This window comes from Micropterus salmoides, unplaced genomic scaffold (genome assembly GCF_014851395.1).
Source record: "Micropterus salmoides isolate LMB-PRFRI ecotype aquatic unplaced genomic scaffold, ASM1485139v1 Ms_hic_scaffold_15, whole genome shotgun sequence".
NCBI lineage: Eukaryota > Metazoa > Chordata > Actinopteri > Centrarchiformes > Centrarchidae > Micropterus > Micropterus salmoides.
Genome location: NW_024040596.1, coordinates 14,415,359 through 14,436,920, shown reverse-complemented (window position 1 = coordinate 14,436,920; position 21,562 = coordinate 14,415,359). Strand labels below are relative to the sequence as shown.

Sequence of the window (21,562 nt, the reverse complement as noted above, 5' to 3'; positions counted from 1 at the left end):
GTTTAATAAGACAGTTTGGACTTTTTCTATACATGTTTTTTGTTCATGTTATACTTATTACAGCTCAACAGTATCATACAAACACAGATTTCTTTGTTGTTAAATTTTTTGTTGTAAAATAATCATCAATCATATCACCTTTGTCGTCCCCAGCACCCAGTGTTCCAGTTTGGCCTGCTCTAGTATGGCAACAACGTTCTCTTTACTAGCCTCAGGCGTCTCGTGAGCACGAAATGCAAGGTAGTAATATCTATAATAGAGGGCAAAGGGGAAAACAATGAAAAATGTGATCTAATGTAGTTACAGCACTTCAAGAGCAGAGTCAAGTTGTAGCTGATATGGTGTAATCAAGATTTTGAGATCAGATCATAAAATCAGTGTGAAAGTTATCTGATCACTGTCTAAGCATTACTTTTCAAGGGTTTGTTGATGCTATTTTTTGTCATTACATTGAAACCTGTTGGTGTTTGCAACAGCAAGTTGATATGTAAAACACAGAACACAGCGCGGAGAAAAACGCACCTCAGTATTAAATAGTAATATTTTTGGATTTTAAATTTGACATTTTGGGAAACTTGCTCATTTGCTTTCTTGCCTGGAGTTAGATGTTAAGACTGATACCACTCTCATATATGTGCGGTAAATATTAGGATACAGCCAGTTAGCTTAGCATAAAAACTGGAAACAGGGGTAACCCACTAGCCTGGCTCTGTCCAAAGGTAACAAAACCTGCCTACCTGCACCTCTAAAGCTCACTAATTCAGATGGTATAGCTTGTTTGTTTAAAACATCTAAACTGAAGTGTGGAAGAGACAAACCACTGGCTGTAGCTTCAAATTTACCATTGAGATATGAGAGTGGTATTGATCTTCTCATCTAACTCTCAGGAAGAAAGAGGATTTCCTAAATCAAACAATTAATTTTAATTTTACTCTTTCTTTTTGTCAACCTTTGAGTCAATTTGGTGCAAACTGTTAAATTTAGGATTACTGGACAATTGAATAATCCAAAACTAATCTACAAATATTCTGATTAGATTCCTCGATTACATAACTGATTATAAACATGGAGTTCCTCTTCAGTCCAGTCAAGTACTCTTACTGGAAGCACCACCACAGCTGGAAAATCGCCTGCCCAGTCAGAACAGAAAAAAAGAGCCTGACTGAGACATGAGTCTTCAACAGAGGCCCTTTGTTGGAGCTCTTTTGAATGGATCACCGACTCTTATTTCAGTGGCCACAGGAGATGCCCATCAGCCCGGGCCTATCAGTGTTCATCAGCCCCACTGCATGTTTATCGCACACATTGTCTGGATCCGTCCACTGATCCTCTTGTTGTAGTTTACAAAATACCAGCATAGGACAAAGTGGCTCTAACTGTTTGCTCAGGGACATCAAGGCTCCAAAACGACTGGTTCATCTCTTGTGTTCTGGCATTGGTCAAAAAGAAGAAGAACAACAAGAAGAAAAACTTCTTTGAACTCCCCTCCCCGCCTCGGTCTACAGCCTTTCATTCTAATTCCTGTTGATACCTGTTATTTCTTTGATGGTAAATACAAAGCACTGCTTCGCAACATCAGACGAGCCTTTGATATGAAAGCACAAATTTAAATCAGTTTTCACTAAAGGTGCAGTTTAGCCATTCTGGTCTGTCTGTACGACTTCTGCCTGGCTCAGGTAGGATGATATGGATTCAATAGCAAGGTTAAAATGTAGTCTGAAGTGGTAATACACCCTCTCATTCACACACATACACACTTGAAATTAGGACATGCAAGAAAAAAAACTTTGGTCATTCAGTTTTAGTATTAGGTCACCAAATTTAAGCACAATCTTTAAAGCGTCCCTAAAGGAATGAGACTAACCAGCCATCTCAAAGTTTTTAGTCCTACAGGCTACAAGCCCAAGTTAATTAAATTTTATATCAACTTAAAGTCTCCACATTAGAGGTGGCTGGAGAATTTTTCAAAGGAAAATTGATCAAACATAAGTTTCCTTGCATTTTCCCACAGACTCATCCTTTAGTGTGTGTATTTTTTCCGTAACAGAGCTGCGGATGCGTAGGTATACATTTTTAAAATGTGGGGTTGGACATTTGAACAGAGTGTGCAGCACTTTTTTAACAGTTATCATATCCTGTCCCACATTCTTCAAAACAAAAACAACACCCCTTACATAAAGTCCCACTAATGATCAAGTCTTGTTTTAATTATGTCCTAATGTAATACCAATGGGACATGGAGACTACATTTGAGCTTTTCCAGGTCACTGAGTTTAAGAACAAACTCTTTATGAATAGTAAAAGGAAACCCATTAAAATGCATCACCCCTTATAATCACAGATCCTCCCTGTTTGAATTGTATCCATATTTTCCCGACTGGAGTATCCACCCAGTTAAAAGAGCTGTAGGATTTAGTCTTGCACTATCACTAATGACTGCCAATTAGTCAGCCTCTTGCTCTGCTCAACTTGCACCCATATCTCATTAAAGAACCCGTGTTTTTGTGTGATGCAGAGCATGGCTCACTTGTTCCGCACTATCTCTGGGGTTGTGTCGATGCTCAGCATGAGTGCATGCTAGAGAGTGTAGGTACTGCCTACAGTCTGTCTTGACAGCGCTCTTACCTGCTGACAAAGTCTTCAAACAGGATGCGGTGGGAGTAGCCTTGGCGGCGGATGTTCACTGTCTCCAGGATCCCTGTGTAGCGCAGCTGCACCATCACTCTCTCCTTGCAGAAGCGCAGCGCCTGCCTGTCATCATTGGGTTTGATGCAGCGCACAAAGTGTGGCTGACCCACCACCATCTTAGACAGCAAGTCCATCAGGGAGTACTGCAGACACACAATGAGACAACAATAAACAGAGGACAGAGACAAGGCAAAAAAAATAACCCAGAGAGCAGTTATTATACAAATTCACATTTAAAGCCCAGTGGTTTAAATTCAGTGATATAGATTTATACTTCAAGAATTCAACTTATTCCAGACAGGGATGTATTTGATAACAAACGTTTGATAACAAAAGTCTGACATACTTTTTAAATTTTCACAACACATAAATAAATACAAAACATATAAATAACTGAGAATAAGCAGAGGATTAAAAAAATGCAGTACTGTGTGTTTTTTTGTGTTATTTTGCAATACCAATTGTAGTCACAATTGCAATAAAATTGTGAGTCAAGAAAAAAAACTCTGATTGTTTAAAATTGCAAAAAATGTGTGCATAAGAACATATCCAGTAGACAGGGATCAACGTTAGCATTGTTTTGGAGAAGAGTTTCTGGCCAACTGACAAAACTACCAGTAAGTCCAGTATTCACTCTCCTTTTCGATCTGTTTTGGTCTCCACCAACTCCTGAGGGAAATATCTGGCTTTTTAGCTGCCACCTGCTCCATGATGTTCGCCAGCTAGTTGCAACCTTTGTCTGTCCACCTTTTGGTGCTGAGCAGGTAGCATCCAGTGGGTTCATCAGAGGCTTTTCCACTGATAACAGCTGCCTGCTGCTGCTAGAGGCGAGTCTGCAGGCCGTAAACCCAAAACCACGAGTTGGAAGACTCTAAAAGCTCCTTATAGTTAAAGCACACTGTAGAGTTGAAGATAATTCTTTGTTGGACGTCTTTGCAACTTCACATACACACAACTTCCCATTTGTCATTTTTACCGTTAAATGATGATGAAATTACTGTAAATTCTCAAGTCAACTCAACTAAAGAGACATTGTTTTACTTGACACAGAGCCTCCCTGTTTTCTGTTCTTACCCTGAGCACCTGGTTTCTTTGTTATGATATGCTGTTACTGCTATTTGCAGTAAATGCAAACTCATCACATCTTTAGTGTGTTTAACATTAAACCCCCCCAAGTGGCTCAGAAAAAATAATCACTTCCATTCCCTGGAAACGTCGTACTATGAAACATCTACAGGAAATGTCGAGTTTCACTAAAAGCAAATTAACATTGAAAAAGCAAAGTAGAATTGATCAAAATTTAATTACCAGGAAATGAGAATAGTATTTCTGTTAACAAGACAAACTTTAACATGATGAATATGATGTTGTTTCACTGACTGAATTAATGATGGAGAAATTTAGATTAAGCAGAATTTACTGTGCGAGTCATTACAGTAAAACATGATTTCTGCTGTTTTCATTGTCTGTGTGTCACTGGATTTTAGTTGCTTTGTAACCCTCTACAGTTCTGCTATAATGTGCATTTTTATTATCAGGTGCTATTGTAGCTTAAGTAGATACAGCAGGTTAAAGTTAATCAGATTTTTATGAACTACTAACAAGATAGTTGGACATGCTTGGAAATATTTGATAAAGATTACATTACATGCTCTACCACACTTTAAAAGTCAATGTTAAATGTCACAACCTGTTTGTGATTTTGTTTTCTTACAATCAGGCAGAGTTTGAGGTATTACCAAATCAATTTAAGAGGTAAGGAAAAATGTGTGTGAAGGCTTAATTTCATACATTTCTGTGGGTGGGTACATGCATTAGATATATTAGCATTAAACTAATTAATTAATCTAACTGGAATCCGCCTCAAATAGAGACATAAGATTCCACCAACACCATCAATGGATTTAGGCTAGTATCACAATGTCATTTTCCCCCAAACTTTAGTTGGCATTCTCAAAGTTCTGTGGCCTTCTCTGCTTAACTTCAAGATACTTTTTCTGATAAACTGTGGAACAGTTGGTTTGATGATGTGATTTTAAAACTGAACAGAAGAGTACACAACATTTTTAACTGTTGGTTGATTTCAGACAGTTAAGCAGCATAAAAGAGAAAACACCTACACGGAAATAGGAGGCTACAGTCTGTCTCCTCATGTTGGTGGTTTCTTCTGGGTGTCGCATCATCTCCATGGTGTCCACCTGAACACAAACACTCACAATGAACATGCTGCATTGACAAAACAGGCCACATTCAGGCCAGGAGCATCACTGCAAAGGCAGCAGATACAAATGAGATGCAGTTTATTTGCACCCTGACATCCTCTGTGGGCTCTGTAGAGATAAAGGTATTATTACAGCAGGTCTCCTTACTCTAAATGGGCCAGTTGGGGATACACAGCTGTATTAACAGTGCCATCTGTAACATAGTCCCATAAACACTTAAAGCTAACAATCTAGAGAATAATTCTGCACTGCTGTGGGGCATGGGAAAATTGCAGAGCATTCTGAGTAATGAGACTAGCCGTCACCAAGCAGACAGTCATTTCGACGACGACAGATTAACGAGGACACAATATAAGCTTTCTAATGGCCTTCGCAGTTCATGGCTTCATCAAAATTAATGATGCAATAGATATTTTATGGTAAGTCTTTGTTGCAAGGTGCATATCTTCATCCTAGTACAGAGAAAGAAAAGGTACGTCAAACATTCTCAGAGTTACATGAAGGGAGGAATCAGACGCTTCGACACTTCGCTATTTTGAAAGCAGATCACACAGAAGTACGGTTATCTAGGACTTACTTCTGCTATTCTAACAACCATCACACTACTTTAATCTGGTTGTACTGGTAACTATGCAAGCGTCATTTTCTGTCAACTTCTCCCCAACGCTGATTGAGAACATGACGGCATACATATAACATCAATCACACTGAGTTGTTAGTAAGAAGCCCTTTCTTGTTCAAGAATAACTGAGTGAGTTCTTAGGAGAAGTTCAAGAAAGTAGAACAGTTTTTCCTCAGTTAAGTTGGCCTGTGTTTGTGTCCCACATACACACGTAATTCTATAATCTAAAAAGATACATCACAGAGCATTTTTTTACATTAATAACGCAGAATTGTGGTTGCGTGATAAAATAGTTCAAAAGAAGTGATTTACATTTTCTAAAACCAGAATATGACAGACGTTAAAAGAGTGAAACTGCACATTATTCCAAGTTAGGGAAAATTTGTTAAAGTTTCAAGTTGGATTACAATGATGAGCAGTTGATTTCAATGAATTATGTATTTTCAAAGACTGATCTGTGATTTAGAAATATATTTAGATAAAGAAACTTTAACTATTTTCAACAGAAGTCTTACCTTCAATAGGTATTTGGGAGACTTGTAGGCGAATGACATGGAAATAAAGGAAGAGGGAAGTGGATAGACAAGAAGTAAAGGACCTTTAAGGCATTTTCCACTGTAAATCATAATGTGAAGACCAAGTAAAAATAATTCCACAACGTAAAAAATACATTTTCAGTTTGATATCTTACAAACAATACGATTTGACCAAATGCTTCCCCTTAAATAAAGTAAAAATAGACAGTGAAATGAAAGAGAGTCCAGAGGTGAGAAAGTTTAAAAGATGCTACTATTAACAAATCTTTTGTCTGTATGTGTGTGACACCATTACAAGGCATTCAAAGAAACTGCATCACGGCCTCCTATTGAAATGTATTGATGCAATTATATCTGCTGATTCTGTGCGGACCTACATATTTTTTCACAATACTTTAGTGCCCATTAACAACAATAGGTAGTAAGTCTGAGAACTATTTTATGCCATGGATACCAAATGCCAGATGGCGATGCTGCATCACCACAAGCAAGACTGCAAACATAACAGGGTAGTCAATTAATGTGGCTTTGCTTCACAGCACAAGTTTTTACTGGGTTTCTTATAGTGCAATGCCTGTGAGCAACAAATAAAAAACATTATGTTCTCAGATGTGATGATTTGTGCTACGGGAAGACAAGCCTCACCTTGGTGCGTCCTGAACCAAGCTGTGGTGGCAGAGATCTGGAGGCCGCAGTAACCCGGGCTCTGGACGTCGCAAGATTTCCTGTTCAAAACCAAACCATAAAAAAAAGACACAAATAGTCATGTCAGGGCTTATTTTATTTAAAGTTTGAACAGCTGTGTGAAATAAAGGGAAGATTTGATTATTGAGTGAACTATCAAGCATGAAGACACTTTGGGGTGATATTCTTTTTCAACATACAAGCTACAAGGAAAACAAAGTCAACAGCTACACTACAATGTTAACAGTAGTTTCCATACTGCAGAACAGTATCAAAGACAGTTCAGAAGGACCCTAAATCTGAGCTGAATCCCATGGACTCAGGAGTGCAGCTGCGTGCACAGCAGTCCAACAGCCCCACACACAGCGGAAAGGATATGAACATAGCATATGCAAGACAGTCTGAACATTTCAAAGTTTCTGCACAAGATGTCCAAATGTTTTCTCTGGCTATATCTTCAGAGGCTAAACTGTGATTAATAGCAGTGAAAGAAGCCTTTGAAGCAGGATTGGTGACATCAAAGTCCTAATCCATGGGTGGCAGGATTTTTATAATGAGTGGGAAGTATCTTAACACATTTCAAAGGGTTTACTCCATGAATAAACAATAGCTGCACAGATGTGCCACACACACCTTTAGAAAAATACGTCTGCAGACACAGGAGGCGGCATTACCCAAGCAGCCGTGTATGGCAAGGAGGAAAACCTTTGTAAGTTTTTTAAGATAAAGCTGAAGTGACAGGCCAACAATTGTTCTAGATTTTCTACTGCACACAGGCGAACTTCTAAAATGCAAATATGTAGTCGGCTTCTGCTATATAATTTCAAGACTCAACGTCAGTTGTTGAGGACATGGTCTGACAACGAGCCAAAAAACTTAAAGACTGGATCATCGCCTGCCTTTCTCTTAGGACTCTGCACTATCAAGTGTGCATTAGAAGCATCAAACAAACACTGGAAAGATCAAAATCAATTTATGATGGATTAATTAACAGCCAGACCACTTCTAACTTTAGACAAAGAACGTCCTACTTGTGCCAAAGGTTTTAAAGTGAGCCAAGGCAATGTGGCGTCTCATTGGACAAACACATATGCACGAACACACACACACAAATATGTGCACAAACAGACACACATAGACACACACTCTGCTGTAGTCAAAACAAACCAAAACATATGATGTGAGAGAACTTCAAAAGGACTCAAGCAGTCTTTTAAGCTAGTGATGATCGTGCTTTTAGCGCTTGACAGTTATCTGCTCATTTTTATTTATTTATCTACTCATTTATTCTGCTATTAATACATTTTGCATCTGGTAAATAAACTAAATTCAAGATATTCTGTTGCATCAAAATATGCACTTTTATATTTGTTAATAATGTGCTTGGGAAAAGTATCCACAGGTTCTGAATCAAGACCTAAAAATAGTAGAAAGGAAAGTGTAAAATATGATAACATGGAAATATGAGCAGATAATTGCTCATTATTAACACATGTTTGTGAGAGAGGCCTTGTGTATAGGATCATGGGGACGACAGATTTTACAACCTCAAACACCCCTTCGGCACAATCTACACACAAAAAATACACACACACAAAAAAGTATGATCTCTGAGAACAGGAGCCGTTAAACTGTGTCGGGTATATTACCAGCACACAGGCAGGGAGGGCCCCGCTCCAATTAGCCCAGAGTAAAGCTGGATGGATTAATTGGAGTGGGTCTTGTGCAAATGAAGTGCGCTCTCTCCTCTCCCCATTAGTGCTGCTGGGCCAGATCATCTGAGCACATTTGTCATGATGAATTAGCGGCTGCGAGTGGAACGGGCTCGTGGAGTGTCACTGTGCTTTCACGCCTCTCACTTCCATGACACCATCAAGGGGAGATGAAGGGGCTGCGCTGCGATGAGAGAAACTATGACAGTTGTACCTAAGCCTTGCAAATGGACACTCGCTGCTTTCTTCATGTATTCCTTGGCGAGTCGTATTAATTCAGTCTTCTGGCGGGTTTCATATCCCCTCCTGACTAGATGATTAGAGCACGGGTTAATAGTCAGTATCCTCAAAGATTTCTGCCTCCTGAGACATGAAACCAAGGGAACACCTGTGATGTCCGGCCTGAAAGAAGACCTTCTAATTTAGATACAGTAGGGAACTTGTCTAATGATGTGGATAATAATTATTCAAACACAGAGATGAGCAAGAACAGGGAAGATTTGTTCTTTGACAGTGGATTCAGTTGAAGAAAAAGGCCAGATGTTTTTAGTTACAGCTGGAGGCAGTTCTTACTTTTATCAGTGCTCTCAATAGATGTGTGATGATAACGTAAAATAAGAGAGAAGAGGATACAACATAAAATCTCAATAAATAAAAAGAGGAGAGCAGGTGAGGAGAATATTTCCCATCAGGTCATTCAGTCTTGGGAAACAGGAGGTGGAGGAGCGTCCCACTGATCGTTTCTGCTTCACGCATGTTGCTCTTGGCATGGACTTCCGGGACAAACACAGTGAGGCAGAGCAGTGTGTAGGGAGGTGAGGGGAGGAGGTGGGGGCAGAGAGAGAAAAAGCCTTCCTTGGCATCTGTGCGTTCACTTTGAAAATTAAGCCCAGCAAGAATCCTGTAGGAAAAAAAAAAGCTCAAGCTGGCAGTTGTATTGGGGTTCTATTGACAAGAATAGTCAATGTGCTTGGGATTAAAAAGCAATCCCGCGTTCAATATGACACCTCCCTACACGCTTTTATGAGTGCCAGTGTGCGCCTTGTACTTCAGAAGCTGTGGATCGAGCTGTCGACACGGGGGACAATCAAAGTTGTGAGAGAGAGCAGCCTTCCCGAGCTGAGTGAGCAGAGGCTTGCTAGATATCTCAGCCACTCTCCCGCTCTCTTTTTGAAAACATGTGATCCAGAAACTCAACTCAGCAACCAAGCAAATGAGATTAAAGCACCCATAACCCCCCGCCACCCTCCATAACCACCACCGTTTATGCCTAGCGATGGCTCCGGGGGCTGTTGATTTAAATGCCATCCACTACTGTCAGAGCAGATCAATCATAAAACGCATGGTGTAATTGGCTTTTAGTGACACAACACAGTGTTGCATTTATCAAAGGATGTTGTACCATGTGACTCAGAAGAGCTGGCTCCTTGCTATTGATGTGCGGGGCCATCAAAAATTCCACTGCTGACTCAAAACATTCTCCAAAACCACGATTAGGGGAGAAATTGAACAAAAGTATTACTTGGTGAGTGTCTCTTTTGGTAGCAAGACAGCGTGGACGTCTAGTGAAAGACCGTGGTGTCTGCCCACTGGGATGAAAAAAGGCTTCTACTGGGAGAGAACAAAGAGCCATATGTGTCATATCGCTGGGAGAAGCCTGTCATTTCTACATAGGAGGATCTCCTAACGTGAAGGGAGACAGAGGGCGATGCAGAAGATGGGAGAACTGCAACTGTGGCTTCATGTGAAGATGTAAAACCAGTGTAAATTGTTCGACATACATGACTGACTTGAACTTATAACCCCCGATATCTCGCAGGAGGAAATTGCAGTATGAGCTTATTTCGTTAACCCACCCAGTATAAAAATATTGAATTGTAAAATATGAACAAGACCTGAAGGTATAAATTTGAGCCAGAAATCTTGTCACTCACAAGAAATGTGAGGCCTGAGATTGTAGAAGTTCAGGGGAGTTTATGGGCTTATTTTATGGGTCAGTATTACAGTATAAGCATTACAGTAAAATTAACACCACTTTGGATAAAAAAAAGTAAAGGAAGTACTCAGATCCTTTGCTTAAGTAAAAGTTACAAGTACAAGTCCTGCATCTAAAATCGCACAGAAAATCACAGAATATCAGTGCTAAAGAATTAGTTAAAGTAAAGTATTTGAGTGAATGTGATTAGTTCATTTTCACCACAACAAACAGAGTAAAGACACATCCATTCACTAATTCACAGCATTCAGTTCTCCTTAATGAAACCGATTAAACTCATGGTTGCCTGCTTTTGTTATGGCTTCTGGAGGGTTTTTCAAAACATAGATTCATTATCACAAGAACAGCATAAATACATTCAAACTCAGGGAGGATTCTTTTACCTGATAACATCTTTTTTTCTGGGGCAGTTGGTCTGAGGTAAGATGTTAAATTAAGTCACCATGAAAAGTTGCCGTCTTACGAAAATAAAAAGAAATGCTGTGTTCCGGGTGTAAAATCTTTGCCGCTCCATACATTCATGCAGCAGTGAATCAGACTTGTGAGTAAAATATATTTGCATGTACACCTCTACATACACGTCACTGCTTAGGTTAATAATTCAAAATGACAAAAATTGCACTAGGGTAGTGTAGTTCTTGCTCATACCAGTGATTTTCTCGGCATATAGCGTACATTATAAAGTGTTAAAGCCCTGTCAAACATAAATGGCGCATATCAGTAAGACAAAATAACGCAGGAAATATATGATTTTACACTCTCACTTTCAAAAGGGCCACACATCACTCTGCACGTCCTCCATTTTCATTGTGCTCTGACAAAGAAAGGACTGGCAGTCTTGAAGTGCTGTGTGTGCAGATGTGCTGTGCTACAAGCAGCAAGGCCAAGCAGCCCTGCGGCTACACACACACACACATCCACCCACAGAGACCCACACTGTGACCGCAGGCTGCCCAGGCCCTGGCAGGCCCTACTGAGCCCAGCCAATTCAAACACTGTGATCCCCCTGATCTGGGAAAGGCCCTGGCTCTGATGAATTTGTCCATGCAAATACATCCCATTTCCTCTGACAAAACACCACCACATGTCCAAGCCTCAAGGACCCACATTCTGCAGGGCTCAAGTGGCCTTGCTATTCCCCGCCTGGGAGCTTTTTACTTTCTGGGGCCCTCCTAGTTTCCTACTGTTCTCCAAACATGAACTACTTCAATCCTTAGACCTTCTCATTCTCAATCTGGCAAGTGAAATGAATGAGTAGTCTACTGAAATATTACACAAATGTGGGCTGTATGTCTGTTTAAACGAGGAAAATGATCTGGTTTAGAGGAATTGTCCCTGTATCACAGCAGTTAGATATGCGTAGCTGCAGAAACATTAACATTCACTGTATGTATGTGTGAAATTTGACATCCCAGATCCATTATTTTATTTCCACCACAGTGTCAGCTTGCAGGTCTACGAGGGTGTCCCCTAGTGGTGACACTGTGATGAGGCGACCCAGAGTTGTGAAACCACCCTGGTGTAAAACAGATTTCCATCAGATCCCTCCAGATAATAGTAATTTCACAGATAACAGTGAATCTATAATGTGAAGTAAAATGCAAATTAAATCCCCTCACAAATTTTACCCTGAAGAATAGATTTATAATTTTCTTATGCTATACTGTATCTCACTTTAAACGGCGCTCCATCTTTTCCAGAACGATAAGCCGGAGCAGAGTGTTTCATAGCTTTTATCTAAAGAGATGATCTGCAGCTTCACAAAATGCACTAAGAAAATTGGACCTCCAGCTCCAAAGAAATAACAGAGGAAGAGTTGAGTGTGAGTATATTGCAGTTATACTGCCTTTCAATGAACATGCAAAAGAATCCATACCATTACTGTGAGCTTTGGTGGAGCTTTTTAGGATAAAAAGGCTCAAGCTGCACAACACAGAAACAGTTTATTTCTGTGACATCACGTTAACCTGATCCAGCGGTCTGAATGGCAGGATAGACAAAAGTGCAGTGGAACAAAAGGGAAATAAAGAAGCTTTTAGACCTAAGTGACACTATGTCAGCAGCAGTAAACATTACAGCACATCTTAGAATCTATTCAGTGCCTTTGTGCACTGAAATGAAGTGTTCCCTGAATTTGTTTTTATAGCGTGTACTCCTGTGAAGCCGTTAATTGCAGAAAGGAAGTGGATGAAGGCTCCCTTGTGCACAACATGCAATTGAAGTTTACAGACACATCACACAGATTTCTACTGGAGTCTCAGCTAAGGTGCCTTTTGTGAATTGAAGCTGCTTTTAATGCCAGTGGGACTGAAAGTAGGCATTTACAGGCCCCTAAAAAGGAAGTGAATCACATAATGTGGCTTAGCTGAAATAAAGTAGGAAGTGGGAATCTGATAATTTAACACATCTATTAGCATTTCAACTAAGTCAAGTGACCAGGAGGCCTCAGCCGCAGCTAATGACGAGCATTTACTCTACCTTCATTTAACCAACAGAAAAGAGGTGGGAAGAGTTGCTTTTGTGTTCTCTAAATACTGTTTCTTCATCCCCTGGGTATTTAGAAACCTTATCATAAAAATATCCCACTGCACCCACAATCTGTAGATAGCATTCAGCAGTGGGAAACCAAGAGGGACAGCTTAGTGAAAATAAAAACAGAGCGCCGTGCAGAGAGCTGAGCCTCTCAAGAGATAATGGAGACTGCAGATTTATCCGAGCACGGCACACGGAGGCTTGAAATGAAGGGGGACCAGGAGACGCTGGGGAGCCGCGTCTTTAAGAAACCCACTTACCTGAACATTTATGGAAGCAGTAGACACCAGCACAATTCACAGAGTAATACAGTCAGAACCTGGCCTTTGTTAACAATAGTTTGTCTCAAAGAAAAGTTTCCATTCCGTTGTGGTTAGCGGTAGACTAATGTTCCCGTTATTGGCTGAGATGTTCTACATTGTTATATTTTTCATTGAGGCCAATACCATAGCATACCTGTTTTAGTTAACGGGCTGGAAAACAGCTGCTGCAAAAGTTTGTTCTCTGATGTTCTCAGAACCACAACGATGTCTGCAGGAAGGGTGTCTCTGTTCTTCTCCAAAAATCCATTCACATTGTACATTACCTGTCGAGTAGGACATCAGACAATCACATTATGCATGCTGGGTCACTGTCACAGCTTACGGGGACACTTGAATACAACAGAGCCATGGTTAATATTACTAGTGACACCTGTGCTATGACAAGTCAAAAATTAAAAAACTGAACTGATATATGTGCTATAATGTTATATATTACATACAAAAGTGTTTCATACATATAATGCAAACACTTAAAAGACAAATTTTTACATTTTTAATAACAGCTTGCTTCATTCATTTAAACTGAATTTGTAAAAACATAATGCAATATGATCATATTGTCACTGAAAGTTGATAAACATCAACAATTAATTGTAGCCCAGCCTAATCTTGAATATTCAAGAGGTAATTCAAATTTGAACAGGATTTGAACTAACTCCCAATTGCTAACTAATTGGTCTGAAAAAACCACATGCTCCACCTTGATTCGGTTACCTAAACACTTAATTACTAATTACTAATACTGAATTGATACCTTTCCTGCATAATGCTGAATCCCAAAACAAAGCTCTACACGCTTTGGTATCCAGAAGTACTTGCAGCGCAAATTGTCCTCAAATTTATCTGTAGGCAAGAAATGAGAAGAGCAAAAAAAGCAGCACAAGTAGGAAAGTATTAAGGTATATAAACTGTGTGGCAAGAGCTGTAGCTACATTCAAATTAAGTGGTGACCTCTAACTTCATATATTAATTCTTTGTGATTTTTGTTTGATGTCTGAACATGTTGCAGGAGTAGCTCCAGTCTTACCCACTAAGGTATGGTCAGTGGCCTGAGGGAAGCGGCTCTCCTCGTCCAGCAGGGACAACAGACCCATGGGCTTCTGCAGGAACATGTCCAAGATGGGCCTGTTGTCCTCGTACTCCACCAGACTTGCATCCACCCCCTCGCTCTGGTATTCCATCTAATTAGAACCAGTGAATGTAGAACAATCTAGTTAATGATTTCTCTAAATGACCCAATTAAACAATCTGGGCTAAATATGATTTGTGCGTGTGTGGGGGGGGGAGAAAGAGTTTCTAATCAACAAAACCAAACAGTTGCAGCCGGCTCGGTGTGTGTGTCTATGGCTGAAGTTTACTGCATAATAGAGTCTTTTACTGAATGCATAAAACAGAACAGCTCTGAACTAACAAATAGAGCCGCTTACTTATTCATAATTTATTTCACTTTGCAAATAACCCAGAGTCATATCATATTATTGCATCTCTTTAATTTCAGATCAAAAAGTTGTTTTAAATATATATTTTACTAATAAAGTGGAACCAATGGATCTAAACCATCCTCATGTTTAAGTCATTAACTCAGAATAATCAGTGTCTGTGTACTGTGAGACTGAAGACATCTACACCAAATGAAAATCCCTTTTCCACTGAGCACCAGCCCTTGATCAGTGGCTTTTCAACAGGCTTAAAGACCTTATTTTCAATAATCACAGTTGTAATTTATCTGTAAATGGTAAATGTAGCTTCAGTTCTGGTTGGTCCTGGAGAGTGCTAGAAAATTTTAATAATTGAGCAGGAAGTATTATTATTTTTAATGTGTGAAATCCCGTCTCAATAAATTATCTTGTTTGTATTATATTAAGTGTATTCTTCTGTACATGTGTTGCTGTAACATTAAAATGTAAAGCAGACTGAGTTAACTTGTAATAAAACGTGCCCTACTTTACCTTGTTTGTCCTTTTAGAAGGACTACTGCAAAATTAACACAGACTAAAAGGCATTATGGCAAAATGGTTCTTGATTAATGTCTCTTCATTTCCATCAAGGAAAAAAAAGACTTCTTCAGGGTAAACAACGTCATTAAATCAATTAAGAGAGTCATTTGGTGGAGCACAACAGTATAAACAATCCTTTACACATCACAGCCCAGCTAAAAGCAAAATGTTCATGTTGAGCGCATCTCTGCACTGATGGATGTTAAAACACACATATAATATTGAAATGAGTGATTTCCATTACAACGTTTTGAAAGGAATTTGTTTTGCTCAATATGTTTAATTGCTGAGGACTGTCGTTTTGTGGATGCATTCATTCCAAGAACATCTTTACAGGGACATCTTAAGCACGCTATGAAAAGCTTCTATCTGTATGTCAAACTTACCTGTTCAAGGGCAAATATGTGCTGGTTGAAGTAAAACTGGATCTGCTCGTTTGCGATGTTGATGCACAGTTGTTCAAACGAGTTCTTCTTGAAGTTTTCAAATCCAAAGATGTCCAGGATTCCCACATTCATGCTGCTCTCTGCGGCACTTCAAAGGAGGAAAAGGGGACAAACAAACTTATTCTTCTGTGTAACGGAACAAGCAAATCCCCATCAGGCGTATTAATTGATAAAACTTTAATGATAATCCAAGTTCAACCCAAATACAGAGTTTGGTCTGGGTGGCCTAGTAATCTGATGAGAAATCATAAACATCAGCTTTCAGAAGAGTCAAAGCTACTTAAATGATTGTCTTTAAGTCTCTATTAATTAAACCTTGAGTCATTGTCAATATCGGCACAAGCAATACTCATTTCTAGACAGCACGAAGAATTAACACCCGGAATTTCATATTCACTGCTTCGAGCTGCTACTTTTCATGATCAGTCATTACCCTCTGTATGTAGAGGTCACCTTTAGCCTGTGCTACCCAGTTATTAATGGCAATAAGGAAATGGCAAAGATGACTGGAATGCAGACAGGAACTCTGGCTTTTGTACATCTCTGAGAGACCACTGCTTGACAGTCGACGCTCATATTTATGAAGGAATTCTTTTGGATCAATGAACAGCCGCTTTGCAGTCTCTCTGAAGTCTTTTTAATCATCTGAACATTATTTTCTCTGCACGCAACTCTGTATCAAAAATTTATTAAACTTTTTTTTGCTCTCCTTTTGCTTGTCTTGTGCTTGCCCATTGATATTCTCCTCTGCATGTTTGCATCTACCTCTACAGACTTCCATAAAAGGTCATCAGAGCTTTGCAGAAACTCTGCGTGATCGCTCGAGATAATCGAAGGAGAGAGTGTAACCGTGAACGTCCGCACAGATGTTCATCACCAGCACACACTCACCAGTTATTCATGTCAGGCTGCAGCAGGGAGTTGATGCGGTTGACTATCCAGCTGAAAAGGCGTCCATACAAGGCCTTGGACATGGCGTCTCGGACGTCGGTGGCTTTGTCCACGGTGTTAGTGCGGATGATGGTCTCGCCTCTGGTCACAACACACTGTGAGGTCAGCGCCTCCTGGAGTTCCTCAGGACCGATGCAAAGTAGAGACGCAGCTGAGAGGAAAGACGAGACAGTTAATCAGTTTGATAATCAAGAGCTCGTCATTAGCATAAAAATAAGCCCCAACAATCTTTAACGGCGGAGGTCTTAGCTTCTTTACATTTTTTATGTAAATGGAAAGAGGTTCTGTGCTTTGTGTATATGATATGGTTTGAACTGCTTACAGATAACTTTGTTTTTTCTGGGTCACAAGATATGATTGATTCATTGTTTATTGTAATGCACATAAAAGTGCCCACAAAGGCTTATATGACATCCGGCATACCTTTTGCCACGGTGAAACCACAAGTGTCACAAAATAACAATCTATTACACAAAATGTAAATTATTACACAACATAAAAAACAGAACACAACCTGTGAACACAAATATTTAAAAAGAGAAATGAGATGAAAGGCAATTTACTACAGAGCGACGTCCTTATATCATCCCACAAGTAGGAATACAACATAAAATAGCTTTTTTAATCTCATCTAAATCACACAACAAACTCTTTGCTTTTCAGGGAGACTATTAAACCTACATGTTTCCTTGGCTAATATAAGAGTTTCACTGAGTACTGTCTCTCACCGTTCTCTAAGGCCTCTGAGTTAGGAACTTCACTCTTATCAGTCTGGTGTTGAGATGTGATGGCAGTAAATTCAATATTGCCGGTGTTCAAAATGGCTGAAAGAATTCTGTAAACAGAGTTGACCTCCTAAAAAACAAAAAATTACAAATATCATAGCACTTATTACTGACCTGTCACCAAATACTCTATGCAAACTATATTTGATGGAGTATTAAATTACCTCTTCAGTAAAGCCGATATTTCGGAAGCACTCCTGAATTGCGTCAAACTGCTCCTTGTACAGTTTGCTGGAGACAATGTCTTGCATCACTTTGCAGTGCCGGCTGTCAATATACCTGCAGATGCACATTATGACAATCACTGTTAATCTCCATGATGGGAAGGGAAAGATGGCAGGAATATTATGAGCATGTTAAACTGCTGTGCTAACCTGGGAGGCGTCCTGTCTGGTAGCCTGTAAGTCTTCAGCTTGTCTTGGTGGTAAAGCCCAGCGTATATGTAATAAAATATGTGGAAGTTTTTCTCCCCCCTGAAAGAAAACAATCAGAGTAGTCAGAGGTATGACAAAGGGAACTGAATTAAGACCAAGCCTGAGCAGCACATACATAGCCTGTTTGATGACCCTCGACTTCTCCAGCAGGTACTCTGATATCTTGGCTCCGATGACCGCTCCAGTCGGTGTAAACTTCATCTCCAGGTATTTGCCAAAGCGGCTGGAGTTGTCATTGATAGCTGTGCAGGCGTTTCCGAAGGCCTCTACAAGGGGGTTCACCTGCAAGATCTTCTCACGCAGCGTCCGATTGTTTGCCTGAAAGCCACATGTTTCTTCATAAACTTTAGTATAATTTCAAGATAGTTTAGAGATTATTGAGTAATCAGCACTAGAATCTACACATTTTACACCGAGAAGATGACCACACTACTACTATACCTTTCCCAAGAAGGTAAGATGTTGAACAATCAAATGAGCGCTCTCTGTTTTCCCCGCACCACTCTCCCCGCTGATTATGATACACTAAAACAAAGGGAAACAAACATGGTGACTAAAACATCAAGGAAGGAATATTTATATTACATACAGTTTGCTTTTATTAGACGAGATAAAAGTCTTGTAGAGAATTAATTCTCTTTTTCAAAAACAGACCTGACCACTTAACTGGCAGATACTTTTGTCTTAAAGTTCAAAGCGACTTCAAAGTCACCACCTCCAAATGGAAGAAGAGCTACAGAATTTCAAGAACATCCGTCCAAAATATATTTTTTATATCAATTTTACTATCACAGGGTTGGATTTTTGTGTAGAATACCTGGTCTTTGCAGAACGTCACCATGCCTTGGTAGGCTGCATCTGCAGCAGCAAAGATGTGTGGAGGGTTGTCAGCCCGCTTCACCCCATGGTACAGCTTAGAGAACTAAGAGAAGGCATATGTATATACACAAGGCACATAATCCTCAGTTTTAAAGATTTTTACAAAAAAACCCCATCTGGATTCATTAAAATATCCCAGATTTTTTTTATTGTTACAATTTTTCAAATCAGATTTTCACCTGTTTTTATATTTACAATAAACAGTTAAGCCATGCTAGAAGCTCTGTGAGGCTGTACTGAGGTACAGTGGTGCTTTTAGCCGAATGCTAACGTCAGCATGGATGTTAGCATTCAACACGCTGATGTTACCGACAGACACTGCTACACGAGATCATGGTTAAAAACAATAAATGAATAAACTAGAGTGTTTGTGCTGAAAATAAAATTTTTAAAATCACATTTTTGTATTGATATTTTTTAAATCAGTTATAGAACTGTTTTTAATAAAAAAAAAACACTGTGACTGTTCCATAACCAACCTGGGGCGAGTAGATACTGAGATTCTGGAAAGGATTGAGTGCGATGAGGATGTCACCAACATAAGTGTACACCTGCAGCTCATCGTACCTCTTCTGGAGATGGCTGATTATTGTCTCCTGCAGAAAAGAAAAAAAAGCCAAAACACACATAGCATCAACAAGATCGTAGCTTGGGCCTATCAATGCATGACGGGATAAACACATTAAATCTTACCTCATCTAAGAACTCCAGGTTTACCAGATCATCATCAGGACAGCTCTCTATTATGAGGGTTTTACGAGTATTGATCCGCTCGTGCCTGTATGAAGCCAAGGACATGATAATGCCTCAGAAAGCTGTAAAGTGACCACCACATGAGAAACAGTAGTTTGACTGGCTGGATGTAGGAGCCAGTAACTTCAAAGGTTTGTGTAAAGCCCTTAAAGCTCTCCCAGGGGACACATCTTCCATTATCACAGACTGTGATTGCACTTCATCTGTGTTTTGACCTATCACTCTCCAAAGAGCCCCAGCGGCAGAGGTCAACACAGAGCCAGCTGTCTCCAAGGGACTGTGGAAAACCTCAGGGGACCCCAGAGAGTGTGAACGAGAGCAAAAAAGAGCTGTGTCTCTGAGTGCCTACTGCTTTATGTGTATATATACACACGTGTGTACACAGCAGGTTCCAATTTACAGTGGCAAATCGGCCATTTCTATGAAATTTAAAAGATAAGGCAATCCCACGAAATGACTAAGACCAACACTGACTGAACATTGATCCTATTAACATCTGTGTAACCAAAGCCTGAAATAGCTTATTCCTCATCATACGTAGTCACATAGCTGCATTGTTGTCAAAAACAAAGGTACATCAATGAGCTACACAGTTGCACTGGGTGTCACTAAGATGAACTTGGGCACTGCAGTTTGTTTTGAGTCAGTTTCAAATACACCGTCCTGCTGCTTTTCAATCCAGACCAGGATTGGGTCACACCAGCTATTCGTAAATCCATCACTAAGTTTGTTTTTAAAGTCCTTCCTAAGTTGATAACTATTACCTAGTTTCAATTAGTCATTTACTAAATTTATTTTCATCAATAAAAGCTTTAGTAATATGTACATTTGTTGCTAAGAAACATTTGCAGAGCCTTCCACTTAAAAGCAATCATTTGCCTTATTAAACAGGAAGTGGCTGGTTTAAGAAGGTCTATATTAAAGTTAATTGACATTTTTTTTATAATTTGTGAATGCTCAGATGAAAATACTTCACAACAAAAGCACTATTAACTCCGTTTTGAATAATGTTTGTTAAAAAAAATTACAGTGTCCAACGGTTTTGTTACATAAAAAAGAAACATAATATTTTGAGTCAGTTCTTAAGATTTATGTGTTTAGTAAGTGCCACAGAGAAGGGGAGTCAGAAAGTAGCAAAATACGCACTTACAAATTGTTGGTTTTGGTCTTTTGATGGGATTTGTTGACAATTGAGAAAGAAATAGACAGCTTTAAATAAAAAGGTACTGAAAGAGCATCAGACATCTGGCTACTTCTCAATCCTAAAAACTGCAAAAATCATCAAATATCTCATTCACAAGATGTATCTATATTCTATTATAATAAATAATCCATCATATAAAATGAATAAAAATATTCAAGCTTCAGGTTAGGAATTGTTTCCACCTCTGTCATTGTATTCATTCTGTATTCTGAATATAGTGTAAATGCTATAAAGTAAGATGCTCAATATGTGGTCTCTCTGAAGTGATTGCTCGTCATCACGTCCCTTTAGAGAAGGACCTGAGACCTCCAGCCTCTACCTCTCTCCTGCTTTGAAGTAAATCACACTATTCCACCTACGGTAGCTACTTTTAAGTTTTCTATGTCTTTATTCTTATCTGGAGTCATTGTGTGCTGATCTGTGGCATGAGAGACTAAACCAGGCAAGCCCGGTTCTCGCCCTACAAGCTCCTAATCCCATTATCCACTTTCACTGTGGACAGGAATTTGAGATCAGGCTCAGGCACCGACTCTGCACACTCTCGGGAGTAAACAGAGCTGGCACAACATCAAGTCTCTCAGTCAAGGGCAGGTTCAGCGAACTCCTTTATAATGAAGATTAAGCAATGCCAAAGTCAGTATTTCTCTCTGTCATTCGCAGCCATGTCAGTTTCTCGGTGAACTATTCATCATGACACATTTCAGGGAGAAATCACTCTCTCTGTCTCTACATATCTGAACATATTATCTAGGAAAAACATAAGTAACTTGTAAAGTAGCTGCTATTATTAATCTGTAA

The 21,562-nt window shown here is 39.5% G+C and overlaps 1 protein-coding gene across 1 annotated transcript in view; it reads right to left on the bottom strand.

Annotated features, from left to right (window-relative positions):
* myo3b (myosin IIIB) overlaps positions 1-21,562 on the bottom strand; it is a 70,214-nt gene that overhangs the window by 27,110 nt on the left and 21,542 nt on the right. The window contains exons 11-28 of the mRNA XM_038720488.1: positions 19,501-19,585; positions 19,287-19,403; positions 18,746-18,850; positions 18,370-18,453; positions 18,044-18,246; positions 17,869-17,967; positions 17,659-17,773; positions 17,438-17,564; positions 16,650-16,860; positions 15,699-15,846; positions 14,343-14,496; positions 14,070-14,158; positions 13,449-13,578; positions 6,714-6,793; positions 6,048-6,068; positions 4,809-4,886; positions 2,626-2,831; positions 139-250 (exon numbers count right to left, since the gene is read on the bottom strand). Coding sequence (XP_038576416.1) covers positions 139-250; positions 2,626-2,831; positions 4,809-4,886; positions 6,048-6,068; positions 6,714-6,793; positions 13,449-13,578; positions 14,070-14,158; positions 14,343-14,496; positions 15,699-15,846; positions 16,650-16,860; positions 17,438-17,564; positions 17,659-17,773; positions 17,869-17,967; positions 18,044-18,246; positions 18,370-18,453; positions 18,746-18,850; positions 19,287-19,403; positions 19,501-19,585 — 2,164 coding nt within the window. The remainder of the gene's footprint in view (positions 1-138; positions 251-2,625; positions 2,832-4,808; positions 4,887-6,047; positions 6,069-6,713; positions 6,794-13,448; positions 13,579-14,069; positions 14,159-14,342; positions 14,497-15,698; positions 15,847-16,649; positions 16,861-17,437; positions 17,565-17,658; positions 17,774-17,868; positions 17,968-18,043; positions 18,247-18,369; positions 18,454-18,745; positions 18,851-19,286; positions 19,404-19,500; positions 19,586-21,562) is intronic.